Source organism: Pleurodeles waltl, chromosome 5 (genome assembly GCF_031143425.1).
Source record: "Pleurodeles waltl isolate 20211129_DDA chromosome 5, aPleWal1.hap1.20221129, whole genome shotgun sequence".
NCBI classification, from domain to species: Eukaryota; Metazoa; Chordata; class Amphibia; order Caudata; family Salamandridae; genus Pleurodeles; species Pleurodeles waltl.
This window is the reverse complement of record NC_090444.1, coordinates 514,381,790-514,397,291: the sequence shown is the minus strand read 5'-3', so window position 1 is coordinate 514,397,291 and position 15,502 is coordinate 514,381,790. Positions and strand designations below refer to the sequence as shown.

At 42.6% G+C, this 15,502-nt stretch overlaps 1 protein-coding gene across 6 annotated transcripts in view; it reads right to left on the bottom strand.

Moving 5' to 3' along the window:
* Positions 1-15,502, bottom strand: part of REPS1 (RALBP1 associated Eps domain containing 1) — a 748,137-nt gene that overhangs the window by 82,994 nt on the left and 649,641 nt on the right. For all 6 annotated transcript variants that reach the window (XM_069234311.1, XM_069234314.1, XM_069234310.1 and 3 more), the window contains one exon: positions 4,864-4,959. In XM_069234311.1, coding sequence (XP_069090412.1) covers positions 4,864-4,959 — 96 coding nt within the window. The remainder of the gene's footprint in view (positions 1-4,863; positions 4,960-15,502) is intronic.

Here is a 15,502-nt window from a genome sequence, read left to right as displayed (position 1 = left end):
TTATCAATGCATATGGATTATCGCTAAAAACCTTTTTTTAGCAGAGCAAAATAAAACATCTAAATATAAAAAAGAATGACTGTGTTAAGGCAATATTTTCTTTCTGTTTTTATCTTTTATTTAAAAAATAACTAAAATCTAAAAGAAATTCCACTAGGAAAATTCAATCGATTTGGGTATACAAATATAGCAGCAATGTTGCCCAAATCTTATATTTACTCTCTTTTAAAACAGAACAGTAAACTGTTCTCACAGACATTCAGCCTAGCGGGGAGGGAAACACAGCTCTGTGACTTTAAGGAAGCAAACAGGCTCCCACAATGACAGCGAGCAGGACAGGTGGAAGGTTAGCGAGATGGCACAGCCTGAGCAAGGTCTCTCGTAGCTTCCGGTTCACAGCACTCCTCGTAACCTCCTCGTAACCTCTCAATCGCATTATGGCTACTTCCGCAACGTTTGGCTACTTCGGAAACATCTGTTACAGAGATTCTGCAGGCCCTGCAGCTTCGACGAAGAACATTAAGGAGTGCAACCCTCGCAGCTTCAGAGGATATTGTGTGTTAGCAGTGAGCCCTAGGATCATTTTCCCCACCAGCCAAGCCATGGCGGGGCTGGAGTCGTAATAGCGACTAACATTACTACGTCAAGGCCCTGCCTTCGGATCAACAAAGCAGAATAGCGAGGGCTACTGTGGCTGCTTGTAGCACTGAAGCAAGAAGGTAAAACGATGTTTATTAAGAAAAAAGGAGACCCAAACAACTGGCAAGTTAACTGAATTAGAACATTGGTGAGAAGCAGCACGGGGGCTTGTGCACATACACAGAAGGGAGGGGGGTTGGTGATAGGGAAATTCATGACACGCTTCAACAAGACAAATTGTGCATTGTGTTTTATACAATAAATGAAGAAACTACACTGTTGTTGTTTAGACCATGGCTTACGTGTTTTTTGTAAAAGCCAAAACAGCAAGAAAGTATGCTCAGTCAGTAAGTGAACTTTGCAGCATCTCCTGATTGTTGCCGCCAAAACACCGGCAAACAGAGGTAAATTTCCTGCTCCTCTCTGCACGACATACGATAAAAGACATCAAGATTATTAGGGCAAGAAAATGGCATTGCTACTGTGCGACTGTATGAGTTATTCAATGAAAGAGGCCTATGCAGCTAACGAGTAGTGGTTAAGTGAATGAAGTCTCCCTGGGGCACTAAGGTTCAGAAAGTAGTATGCTCTCCAAGCCCTCACGAAGCGTGAAGGCTATTAAATCAACAATGTCTGTGGATAAAGGATGCTGTGTAGGACTTCTACAGGCCGGGGACTGCCTCATAAGTGAAGCAAATATTATGGGAGGTATTATGAAAGGCTTTAAGGAAGGTGTTTTGTGTCGAGGAGGTGATGCAATACCGACTGTCATGCCTGGAGGGAGATTTAGAGCTAAATGAGCTGGATATATACAGTAAGTCAGCTTTGGCCCACGCACAAGGGATAATGGTGCTGAAAGAGGTAGCTGTCGAAAAAACAGAAGGCCTAAATCCTAATCTCTCAAATTTAAAATGCCAAATACCAGTTCCATGCCAATTCCAATAACACGATAGTGCCACAAATATCAAAAGGATGGCATGGAGCTACTTAGAGTCTACTTCACAAAGTCCTCAGAATAAGAGGAGAGAGGACTATTTCAATTTTGGCATTATAAAAGTGGAAACAACTCCGCAGGAATCGTAGAACCTTTTGGGTGGCAGTAGTGAAGGTCTCTTCAGATTGCACTGGCGAGCAAACTTTGATTTTCTTTGTGTAGCTTATTTCTTGGTTGCCATACTCTCGTATACTGAGGAGTTAACTTACTATGATTAATGTTCAGCTTTGTAACCTTTGCTTTATCTGATTACTATAAAATTGCTTTTTAAGTATTTCACAGTTATACAATGTATTTGCTATTCAAGTGAAAGAAGCATGTAGATCTGAATATTTTTTTTTAATCTGTTTTTATTTTCCAAACGAAGGATTACAGATCAACATAAAATCAACACAGTACAGGTTCAGCAGAGTAAGATCACGGACATATAATGATACCCAAAGGGGCGCACATAGCATTGCATCATCGACGAGGACATCGCCAGACCCCCCCCCCACACCGGTTCTCAATCGCAGGAATCAGTCCCACAACTTCATAAGACCAGACCGTTAATAACAAACAAGTCAAGATAGATCAACTCCACATTGGATCGTCACAAGCACTAAGAGGAAGTGTGTGTTTCCCCATTCCCCACCACCACATTGCTGCTCACAGAGCAGATGTCCTCCTCATTGGTGAACCTTTCTAGAAGTGCACTCCAAGCAGCCACATCAGCAAGCGCCCTGTCATCGCTACGTTTCATGCGCATGTGCTGCTCCTCAGCCACCCACCACTCCAGTAGATCCCGCAATCAGTCAGTGACCGCATATGTCCGCGCGCTCATCCAGCCGATCGCTACTCTACGTTTGGCTAGTACTAAAGCCAAATGCACCAGCCTGTAGACAATCCATCTACCACGCCGCCTGCGCACCACACCCAGGAGACACAACAACTGAGTGATCTCCAATTCAAGCTTAGTGACCTCTGTGATCGCCGCTGTCACCTCCTGCCAGAAAACATACAGGACCATGCCATATGTAGAAAAGAAGTACCATACTCACCACATCGAGGACAACTGGCCCCTCTACCTGGGTCTATTTTAGTTAGTTTCCTAGGAGTGATGTATGTCCTGTGCACAAAGTTGAAATGCAGCAACTTAAATCTATGATTGCATGAGACTGTTCAAGCCAATGATAAGGCTGCATCCCAGTCAGCATCCTCAATAGGGAGCACCAAATCAGCTTCCCACGCCTTACGTCCCGCGCTAATCACAGCTGGTTGATCCTCCCGTAATGCCCTGTAAAATCGAGCAATCAAATGCGTATCCCCGCCCCAATTAAGAAGACCATTCAAAATCTAGGAGGCTCTGGGAGCTAACGGGAAATCATTCCAAATCTCGCGGATTACACTCTCAAGTTTTGCATATTGCAAAAACTGGCCAGCGCCCACCTCAAACAAATCCTGAGCCTCAGAGAATGAGAGAAATTTACCATTAGGGTACATATCACCGACCACCTCACAACTATCCAATCGCCAGGCCTCCATCAACATTGTCCTTGCCATATCCCGAAACTGAGACGGATCCCATTTTCTTAATTCCCTATCAAAGGAAGCCCACCGGAGCACCCGCTTCACCACCTGTTCCCAAATACCGGCAGTAGTCCTCACCAGATAAGGTGCAGCGGGGTCTGATCTGACCCCAGACATGAGAATGTGTGCCAAAGATCGCCCATCGCACACACCACCATGTAGATCTGAATTTAAAATGTTATGAACAGGATACCGATTACTATAATGCAAATAAAAAACACATCCTAGGTTAGCTACTCGCAAACTGAACTGGGAAACCTGAGCTTTATGGCTAATTGTATAATTTGAAAAGTTAATCCAAAAACTATTTGGTAAACTGGTTTCTCAATGATGAGCAACAGGCTGAAACTAAATGCACTCAAAACTGTGTGCCAAATTTTCTTCCTACACTCGCAACCACTTTTACTCTGCTTGGTCATATGTTCATAATTGTCGTTATTCTGTGTTGTGACACTGTTAGGAAGGGAAGAAGTGACCAGGCATTTTGGGCTGGACTATTCCTATTACGGCAAGGTTAAGACTGATGTGCATGTGGCTGGGTCCAAACAGAGGAGGTATGTTGGGTGAAAAAAGATGGATTGGGATGCAGCCCAAGTAATGGCCAGTGGATAAGATTAATCCAAGCATTCCCATCAATCACTTTGTTTCTGACTCCCCAACGGTGACCGGTATGCTTAGACATGGACAACTGACTGATGAGCCCTAATAAGGGTGAAACTGGTCCTTCATACTTCTGTTCCGCTTTACGGAAGACCTGACCTTGCAGTTCTGGCTGGACGGTCCCACTGGAGCACGGTCAAGACTGATTTGCGTATGGGTGGTGGTTTCAAAATAAGGTGATATAGTGAATGAAAAACGATGGCTCGGGATGAGGCTCTGAGCGACTGCCAGGGGCTAAGGTTAATTCAAGCATTCCATCGATCACTTTACATGGGAAGCATTTGCTTGCAATTAAATGCTTTTTTTTCTATAAAGATTACCTCACAACTTCCCCCGCTCAAACTAAAGCTGTTCCGAGTTGCCTTAAATACATAAATTGTGTTTTAATGTACATTGATTGCTTTCAAGGAGAGTACTGCAATTGATAAAGTGCAGAGGTAGGAACCGTGAGTCTTTTTACAAGTGCCTGCAGGTATCACTTATGGTGTACTTTATAGAACTTCGAGGTCGCCAATAAGCATCATCAACACGGATTTACTGAGATATTCAATCCTACTGTTGCATTTTATAAGTATTTCGTCACCGGTTTATTGTAACATTTTATTTTGTTATCCAAGTACATCTGTTTTGGCCGTGTTTAAACAAGATAAACGAGTGTGCAAGAGAGGAGGATAATTTTTAGCAAAGGCCAAACAGCTGGCATTTTATAGAAAGAAGGTGTGCTAATTCCAGAGGTGAAAGACCATTCAAAAATTACGTGAAAATCTCACTGAGTGAAATACACCTCTCTGAGTCGTGCAGGTTGAATGTGTAATCTCAGTAAATCCAGCTAATGACATTTGTAATAACATTTCGCACAATCGAAATTTTCAGGCCAAGTTGCAAACCATCAAGGGATATCATTTAAAAATACAATTACTAATTCAAAGTCTGCATTTTTGGTATGTGTGCTTGCTTTCATCCATCCTTTTTAAACAAGAAGCAAATGGAGGTTTACGTACTGTATTTGAAGAAACAGTGGTTAAAGATTTGTCTTCAACAGCACCATCTATTTTGGCAACTCTGAGCACTGCTGCGGTATCAGAGGGCCTTTCAACCTACAAAAAAACACAAGGATCGTTAAAAACAATCAAGTTTTTAGAAGACATTAGTAATAAGTAGTTATCAAAGTACTTGTAAAAGGGACGCTACTTAACTTGAACATCAGTTTGATCGGCAGTCAGTCTGTCAAGCTGCACTGCACCTTGAAATATAAACCAACGGACACTGGAAAGGGGGAAGTAGCTAATATCCATGAAAATATTTACCAACTCCAAACAAACTATGACAAGATAGGTAGTCATCCAATGGTTATTTTTGACGTAACTAAACTTAACACTGATCACCATTTCTGTAAAACACAAAAAATGTGCCACTAATCTACAAATGCCAAAAAAACATAACAGGGGTCTTAAAAGTGGGGATGCTTTGTGGTTCCAAGCCTTCAGGTCGATGTTACGCCTCTGCCGCAGAAAGGCCCCACTAAGCCCTTCAAATGTGCATGTATTTGACAAAGCAGAGGATCAGTATCCAGAGTAGGTGTTATAAGGGAAAATGAGGTACAGAGCGATTCCACAATACCAAAGAACAATTGTCAGTTAAAAAGTTTATTTCGCATCCTTTGCCATGGCATTTAGCAACATTACAATAGTAAACCTGCTAGCCCCTTCTAACACCTAATTGCCTTCCCACCTTAGAGCGGACTGTACATTTGCATTTTAATTCAATTACATTAAAAAATGTTGTTTTCACCACCTAAGATTGTAATAATACGTACCTGCCTGAAATAACTATTTAGGTACTTGTTTGGGTATTTTATTTCCTCGGTTACCGCATATGGAATAAGAATTCAGAGGAGCTGCAGAACTGTGAGCAACCGTTGCAACTTTCAAGGATTGAAAATTAGTTTTTAGAAGAATTGTACCTGCTTGTTAGGGAAGTTGCACTTTATTAGGTGTTTTTGCACTGCCCCTTCCCTGATGCATTTGTCATCTTTTGGACATCGTTCCCCTGCTATCGCGAGGTTTTGCATGCTGTGGTTTACAAGCACTTTCTGTCCGCTAGGCAGCTATTGCACATTCTACATATTCCCGCCTGTTTATGTTTGCGTATTTGCACATTTCTGCCCAAAGTTTTTAGTGACAAAGGGGCTGGTAAATACTGAATCTACCGCCCACCCTGCACCCCGGTGGTAAACAAGCACTCTGTATGCCATTCGGTTTGATCAGCCTTGAGTTGCCTGCCCCCCACCCCCACTGAAAACCCTTGCAATCTTAGTCATGGGCCAAGACCCCATCTCTGCAGAGGGTATGTAAGCAAGGGGAACCAGACTTTAATATGCACTATACCCGGACTCTTGAAGCTGCCTACTAACATTCTCTGCACATCTCACACCAAAGCATCTTTGCACTTGTTGCACATCCATTAAAAAATCTTCGGATCTGCTAAGGAGCTGGTGCCATTTAATATCAGTTTGACTCAGACTGCTTCCTGGCCATGGTTGAGTCCTAATTTGATGTTAACTATTGACACCAGAGATCCATCTTAATACTTGTGTCATAATGCTATAATGTGTTTCAACGTTCATCTGTGCAGGGAATTATTTATAATAATGATGACTTGGTAGCACAGCATGTATGGTAAATTGTGGCAAGGGTGCACTTGGTTTTGAACTGCTATTTACGTTCTAATCGTTTTAATTGTTTGAATTGTTTTAATTAACCATGCAATAAACAATTAAACAAAACATAGTACTACAACTGGTGAGCGAGAGCTAAAATAACCTGTACTGGAGCACAGGGAACTTGACATGCTTTCATTTGACCATACAATTGACCACTTCACTCGTTAAGCCTGAGACCAAGTCTAAAACATTTAAGTGAAAGTGGACCATTACACAGACAGGAGAAAACAAGACATTCTGGATAAAAGTGGCTGCAGTTAATGTGGCTTTTATATAGAATGGGATCTGCAATATGGGACCTTTACAAATGTATCTGAGAACACACTATATTTCCACTCACAAGCTAGATGCCAGAAACTTCACACAACATTTTTTTTTTTACATATACAAATACGTCAATCTAAAGGCACATTACCTCTTACTTTAAAAGATGAGTAATATACAATGCCTAAAGATTTTTGACAAAAACAGCCTTAACTCATTGATAATGGTGCATATTCTTCTAAAAAAAAAAGATGGAAAAAGTCCATATGTACATGCAAAGTGCCTTTTAAACTCTAGACTAACCCCTGGTATCCCAAAGGGCAGAGCTCCGATGCAGAACACTAGAAGAGCGAAGGGTTGGCCTAAAAGAAAGTGTAGATTCAGTAGGAGGGCCCACAGATAAACAGCATTAGTATTAAAATTACCAGAACTGAAACTCAAACGCACGCTCTTGGGGAAGTTCTAAGAGTCAACAGGAAAATAAGGTTTTTTTCGCAAGACTGCTGAATGTCCTAGCCTTTGAAATTTGTAATATTCAAGAAATGTTTATTATGATTATTTTGTACATTTTCAATGGTGTTACAACTAATAACAGCACCTTCTTGACTTCTAGCATCTAGCCTAACAGGATCCGGTGTGCCAGAGTTGAGACCACTCCGCTCATTAATTTAGACACAGAACTCAGAACACTTTCCATAAGTTATGTATATTTTGGGGCATTTCCACAATCAGGTCTTGAAAAATCATAAAAGTGTATTTACTTGAATAATCTACTCAACCTAACTGGTCTCAAATTGTGTGATCCTAGGCAAAATTATAAAGAGCCACCCTTTTCTTCATTATCACATACAAAAGCACTTTCAAATATGTGAGCTCAGCATTTCTGCTGTAAAAAACACTTCTTTGATTTAATAGACTAAACGTTTGCTCCATGTACAATAAGAATGTAGCCCACATGCAGGATACACATGACCCTTGACTTGCCTCTTATGTTACTAACAGCATTTTCATCCGGGCAGGAATGCTTCTTAGTTCATCCATAAAAATTCACTTGTAATATGTATACCACTGAAGCATGATGTGAAAGCCCACAGTCTTTTGCACACAACTTATTTTCCATTGAAATGGACACAAACTTTCCCTCTAACATGAAGGTTTACTGATAACTCTATAGCATATAGACGAACTGTGGAAATTGGGTTTGCACATCACCAAGTAAAGTGTTCTGAATTGTTTTTATCCTATTAAAATCTTTTTTTTTGTATCACACTGTTACAAAAATGTGCTTTGATGACTACTGAAATATATTTTGAACACAGTTCATCTGCAAGGTAAGTATTAGAAAAAAACTGATCCTAGAGCCTTTCATTTTATACTCTTTGTAGAGCACGGTTATCAGACCATTTACTTTACAAAATCCTCTAACTCTGCAGTCAGTTAAAGAAAAGCAAACACAGGGAATGTGACAAGATAAAAACAAGACTTAAAGGCATGATTACTGAGCATTCGCTTTGTGACTGAACAAAAAAAAAACCTGTTAGTCGGCTTGCCAGAATGGACCAGCAGGCCTTAAATATAGTGTGCCCTGATAAAATCAGACTTCCCATAGCGAGCGGGCTAGTATATTTTTCGAAGGACTGCAAATGCTATGGTGTGTCATTCTCCTCACATTCTCTCCAACTGTCATCTGAGCATTGCTCATCAAATAAATATTGCTTGATCAGAGTGTAATTCTGTAAATGGGTAACTAGCCGACACTCGAGATCCCGTGATACAGGTATGTCAGCCAGTCTTTTCCAGAAAATGTGGTAAGTGCTCCTCTAAGGCCTTCTGAAATCCTCACCTGGCTTGTGATTCTGCACAATACCCGATACAGTTTGGATGCCAAATGTTTATCAGATGCAACAACAACAAGATGATTGAAGGAATGCTTCAATTAATCTCAGCCAGTGGCAATCGGGCTGGACTATTCCCATGAGCATTGTCAAGGCTGATCTGCATATGGCGGTTGAACAAACTGAGGAGGCATGGTGGCTGAAAAATAATGGATTGGGATGTGACCCCTAGCAGTGGTTATGATTAATTCAAGCATTCCATCCATCACTTTGTGTTTTAAAACCCTAAGTGTGAAAACCAGTCCTGGGTTGCTTGTATTCCAGTTCAGGGACGACCTGGACAAGCTGGACTGTTCCCATGAGGAGCAGGATCACGGCTGATTTGTATATGGCTGGGTCCAAACCAAGGTGGCATGGTGGGATAAAAACGATGGATTGGGATGCTCCCAATTCCTGTAGGGCCTGGAAAAAGAGCAGAATCTTCAGCAAGATTGTCATCTTAACTGAGGTCCTGCAAATGTTTATTAAGGTAGCTACTTGCGTGAATAAATCTTTGCTAAGTGAGTGACATTTATACCAAGATACCTAATCAACTCCACAACTCAGCTAAATGGTGTTCCGACTAGTAGCTAATAACACTGTGGCTGTAGATAGTGAGACTCACAACTTCTGATTTTGTCATACTGATATTAAAGTTCAATATTTCACCTGGCCATGAGGGTGGAGAATGCCTCCAACAGCGACACCAGCACAGCATCTGCAAAAATGGTCAACTTGAACGAATCTGGTATAAGCTGGAGTCACTTAAATTTCTGAGGTGCCGCCAACCTTCGGGATCCAAAGTTCAATGTACTGTGCAAAAAGGAAGGGAAACAAAGGACATCCCCCTGAATGGCACTTTTCTCGATTCACATTTGTCGTGAGGCCTGCCTATTAAGTGACTGAAAATACTGGTGCCCCATTGCTAGCCCAGACCATACGCACAAATGTGTCTCCAATCACTATTACTCTCCTGGCCTCTTTGAGGAAGCCCCAAGTCTACTCTTCCTGATGCGTGGGCCAAAGGAGTAATCAGACACTAAGAGTGCACATCCAGATCCAAACACTTCACCACCGGAATCTGCTTCCCCCAGATTGCTGTGCCCTTCTGAATGCTGACGGACTGCAATATTGCACAAGAATGCCCTGCAAGGCAAGATCTGGTGCTACCATTTTGCCAGCTGCGAGCACAGGGAGCTGGAGCACTGTGCCAGAGCCCTGGATCCACCACTGGGCCTGCATGGGATGGTCATTGCCCACAAATAAGGGGCAGGAGAGACAGTGTTGGGAAAACGGCTGGGACTACAGAACACTGAAGCAGTAAATAGAGACCCTGTAAGTAAGTGAGACACTGAGGCAGTAAACTGTTGTCCCAATGGGCCTGCCAAGACCTCAGAGAGCAGTAGCCCTCAGGCAGTTGTATGAGAGAAGTCCAGGAGGGTGATCTTTGACCGGCACATGGGAAGGGGATGGTGAGATGAGCCATAGCTGAGGAAGTGGTTTGTCCCGCAAGGCTCAAACTGCACTGGGGCTTTGCGACAGGGGGCTCTCACCCCCTGGTGTTGCGGAGCTACCACCACAGTCATTCTTATCAAGCCTGCATATGGAGATTGTATGTCGTACCTTTAGGATTCCATGGAAGTTGGAGGGCAGGACCCTGAAGGTACTCACTGAGCTAGAACTAGTCAACCCTTACATCATATTGTGACCCTGACTGAGGCTATGGATCGCCAGGCCACTGAACCACAGCCTGCCCCAATAAACCCCCACAGGATAGCCCTAAGAGTGGATGGGCTAAACTTGCAGAGGAGCCAGGACAGTAAGCAGTAAAAAAAAAAAAAAAAAAAAAAAAAAAAAAACTGTTCCTAACTAGAGGTACTATTAGGCCAGCCATACAAAATACCCACTTGGAGAATACACCAACCTACTCGGTGACAAAGGTAAAAGAAGAACAGGACATCCAAATCATTCTTCTTAATTTAAAGCAAAGTCTGGAAAAGATTGACTCCAAATTTAACAACCTAATGGATTAGGTTTAGTTCACTTGACATGGTGGGTGAGTCAGAGATGGTGGTTGGGGGTGTTTCCCTCAGGGTGTGCAGGTTTACCTTGATTAACACATTGTGTAATACTGCTACATGATCCTGGTTCGATGTTATTTCCTGCAGAGCTGTTTTGGCTTCACAGCATTGTCTGACAGGATGGTAAGACTATTAGCAGGCAGAAGGATGCATCAAATTAGACAACTGACCTAGAACATCTGGATTTAATTGACCAGCTGTGGGCTCAGCAGGTGGTCACGTACCTCTAAAGACATGCAATTGATATATGCCTATAGAGGTAACTCACCTAACCTGAACCAATGAGACCAGACTACAAGCCAAGAGCTGGGTACAAAATAAACCACTTCTAACAACTCGTAGACCTCTGGAGTCACTATCTGTTGTAAGGAAAGGAGTTTCTCTCAGCCCCTTGAAGTTGATCAGGGACAACAAGTGGAGAAATATCCTTCTTCATGGGTTGTTGCAGAACACAAATGTAGGTCGCTGTCCATAATGGGTTCAGCTGTGGTTTCATGAAATTGGTCAGGCTCCTGTATTATGAACCCTTGGTCAATATCCATCAAAATGGGCTGATGATACCACACTTCAGCATTACAAGGGGCATCAAACAGGGACGGGCAGCACCATTGGGATGGGGCATCAGTTTCATGTTGAGGCTTCTTATCTTCTTGCTGTAGCCTGAGGATTTTACACTAGTTTAGTTTATGAGTTTTATAATGTGCACAGCAACCCAAAGGGGTTTCGGAGCACACAGAAGAAGATAGGGTGTAGCGATCAGTTAATTTATAGAAGCCAGGTCTTCAAGCATTTACGAAAAGTCAGTAATGAATTGCAATTCTTCAAAGCTTCTGGAAGAGCATTCCACAGTTTAGGACAGAGGTAGGAAAAGGAGCATCCTTTCATATGGGAAAGACAGATCCTTGGTACAGTGAACAAGGAAAGGTTGGAGGATTGAAGAGCATGTGTGGGCTGATACAGTCTCGCCAGTTCCTGAATGTAGCATAGCCCCACGCCTTCTTTAATTTTGAACATATACCAGAGTGCCTTAAACTCAATGTGTTTCCTAACCTTAAGCCAGTGGAGTTCCTGACGCAGGTGAGAAACTGAGAACGATTTGGGTAGATGAAAGAGCTGTCTGGAAGCCGAATTTTGAACTATCTGTAGGTGGACAATTGTTGTCTTATCAGTGCCTATATAGGACACATTTCCATAATCTAATCTTGATAAAATCAGGGCTTGAATTACGGTCCTCTGGGCTGCAGGAGGAATTAGCCAGATATTTGTGAGCCATCTGAAAACAGCAAAACAGGTGGCAGTTACTTTAGTCACCTGCTGTTTCATGGTCAACTTGTCATCAATCAAAAAGCCCAGATTTTCCACTGTTGTGGATAGAGTACTAAAGGCCACTAGGGCTGCCGGACAATGTCTAGTACCCCAGAGAGAGGTTGAGGGATTTCTTATTTATCCAGCCGGAGGTTTTGCTCAAGCCCAGGTTCAAAGCCACAAGATCTTGGTTTTGGTCCGATGACAGAGAAAAAATAATCTGCGTGTCATCAGCATCACAAAAGGTGAGCCCACAGCTCTCTATTAAACTTGCAAGGGGGTGAACATAGATGTTAAATAGAAGACAGCTTAAAACAGAGCCTTGAGGAACTCCTGAGGTCAAGGCATGAGGCTTGGATTTAGCATCAGTCGAAGTGCCCTGAAACACGTAGTCTGTCAGGAAGGAAACAAGCCATCTCAGATCTTAGCCTTTAAGACCCAGAACCTCCAATCTTTTTTCCAAGATTGAGTGGGATACGGTGCCAAAAGCCACACTCAAATCCAGCAGAATGAGTGCAGCAGCACCACCAGCGTGCAGATGTTGTCTTAAATGTTCTGTAATGCCCAGCTGGGCGGACACTGCGCTGTGTCCTGCCCTGAAGCCAAACTGCGATGGATGAAAAAGTATTAGCCTCAACAAAGGTGGCAATGTGAGCATTAAAATGGTTTTCTAAGACTTTGGAAAAGGCGGGTAGCAGAGAGATAGGTCAGAAATTCGCTAAATTAGAGGAATCTAAGTAAGGTTTTTTCAGCAGAGACAGAACCATGGCATGTTTCCATTTCAAGGGCACAACCCCGTCCCGTAAGGAGGAATTGAGGAGCTCCATTACTAAGGTTAAGCAGTTTGTGTCCAGGACCCTAAGCTTGCTGGGAGGTACAGGATCCAATAGGAATCCAGAATAATTAGATTGAAGAGCGGCTAAAAAGATGTAAAATCGAAGAGAGGCCATACATATAACGGTGTCAAGTTTACTCCCAGATAATACGTGGCTATTTCCTTCCATAGGCAGGTTCCATAGTTAAGTCAACCTCAGGTTTCGAGGCATCACTGATTAGCTGTGAGTGAATCTTTTCAACTTTTAGAGTGAGCAAGGCAGCTAAATCATCACACTGGCTCTGAGAGAGTGGGGGAGCAGAAGAGTCATTACTAACAGCTGCCAATTCTTTTACCACTTTGAAAAGGGTCTGTGTGCAGTTCTGGGCATTAGTGTTTCGTATCATGTTCGAAAAAGGACTGATGTAGTAAAATAGGCTGATTGCAGAGTAATTGCTCATTAAGTGTTGAGATGTTTAATTTGGACCAATTCCTGTATTTCAACTTGGAATTGGGACGCCTTGTAGATGGAGAATAGGCCGTAAGCTTAAAAAGCACTGCATAGTGGTCAGACCAACAAAGTGGCAGAGGAGGGTAGATTATCAAATCCTTCATGTTGCAAAAGTTAGGGACCAGAAGATGCCCTGCCACTTGGGTTGGCTCAGAGTTTAGAAGTACCAAATTGAGTATGCTTAAGTCCTCAGTGGAAGAAGTATTCATCTTATTTTGTACATCTTCTAAATGTAGATTTCTGTCCCAGAGTAGGATGAAATCAGCAGTTCTTAAAGTATGAGGAGCCAGAAGATCGAGTAGAGAGGTACACCACTTTCCAGAGTACCCTGGGGGATGATAGATCAAAGCTCCCGAGAGCGTGAGGTTATAGGTAAGGGAAAGTGTAAAAATCAATGCTTCGCGATCTGGAGCATGGAATTCTTTGATTCTACACAAACTCCTTTTTAAAAATAATAGCAATGCCACCACCTAGTCTACCCTGTCTATCCATTCTAACTAGAGCAAAATGGACCAGGTGTGCAGCAATTATCTCGGGTGTGGAATATGCATATAACCACGTTTCAGTGAAAAATACAACATCTGGATACTAAGCACATAGAAAATTAAGAAGATGTTCCAGGTCTTTGGGAGCACGCTCTCTGCCGAACGACAGTTAAGCGTAAAAAACTGAAATGTTTTCTTAGGACTCAATATGCTGGGGCACATCATAGGGGCAAATACTATGCCTAACCACTTTCTGTGGTTTGAGCATAATTAGCCAACAAGTGTGGCGGCGTAAAGCTGGCATCTACATTGTTGGAATCAGTGCAAGCAAAATTACAGCAACTGAAAATTAGAGAATTAGCCCAAGGGTTAATGACAGCTTGCATTGGGAGCTGGCCGCAATGGTTTCAGGACGGATGCCGAATAGGGAATTACCTCTTGCTGAAAGGACCAGGGTTCCTGGCCCCTTATAGGTGCAGACCGACTTAAATGGGCTTGCCTTTGGAACACCCGCTGCAGATGTCTGCTGGACATCCGCTCCCCGGCCATCTTAAATAAGGCCTTCTAATAAGGAGGTGGAGCGCTAACCTGCAAGTGACACCAAAAGATGGCTGCCGTTCCGGGGCTGAGAACAGCAACTAAACATGTGCTAGTCTCTCTGGTCCATGGTTGGTGTAAAAATCAAGGGTTAAAGCTCAGTGTTTCCCCCGCCAGATTTCTAAAATATCCCCCCCAAAATTAAGAGGCCCTGTTTCCCTCCTGATGAAAAGTTACAAAAAACACAAAAACACCTAAAACAGTAAAAATACTCTGGCAACACAGATGGCACAGTACAATACACTACGACAGATAATATCACTATATAAATACAGCAGTATATAAAAAACACTGCACCCTCCCTAGGCGCTGTGCGTCTGCTCCCCGGCCATCTTAAATAAGGCCATTTAATCGGGAGCTGGAGCGCTAACCCGCAAGTGACACCAAAAGATGTCTGCTGCTGCGGGGGTAGGAACAGCAACCAAACACATGCTAGTCTCCCTGATCCTCGTCAGTGTAAAAATCAAGGGTTCCCCCGTTTCCTCCTGCCAGATTTCCAAAGTATCCCCACAAAATTAGGAGGCCCTAGTTACCTCCAATTAAAAGTTTTTTTGTTTTTTAAACCCAAAACAATAAGAACCCTCTGGCAACACAGATGGCACAGTGCAATACAGTACAAAAATATCACTAGATAAATACAGCAATATATTACAAAAAAAATACAGCACCCTACCTACCTAGGGACCTATGCCTAAAGCAGAAATTCTGCAGTGCATATTTCACCAGTAATCAGAATTCCTCAAATGTGATTCCCACTCTGTTATAACAATTAACTGAGCTAACGTGCTAAATTTTCCACTTACAAAATCTTCACCTGAATGCGTCGTTTAATACCATCTAAAATAGCAGGCATCCTGTGAGAAGTATCTGGATCTGAATTAGAAGAGATATCAATGTGGTAAAACAGGACACTTTTAAGTGTGGATTGCCAAGCTGTAAGATTAGATCGTTAAATGGATCAAATTATCCCACATCACTGGCAGGCAC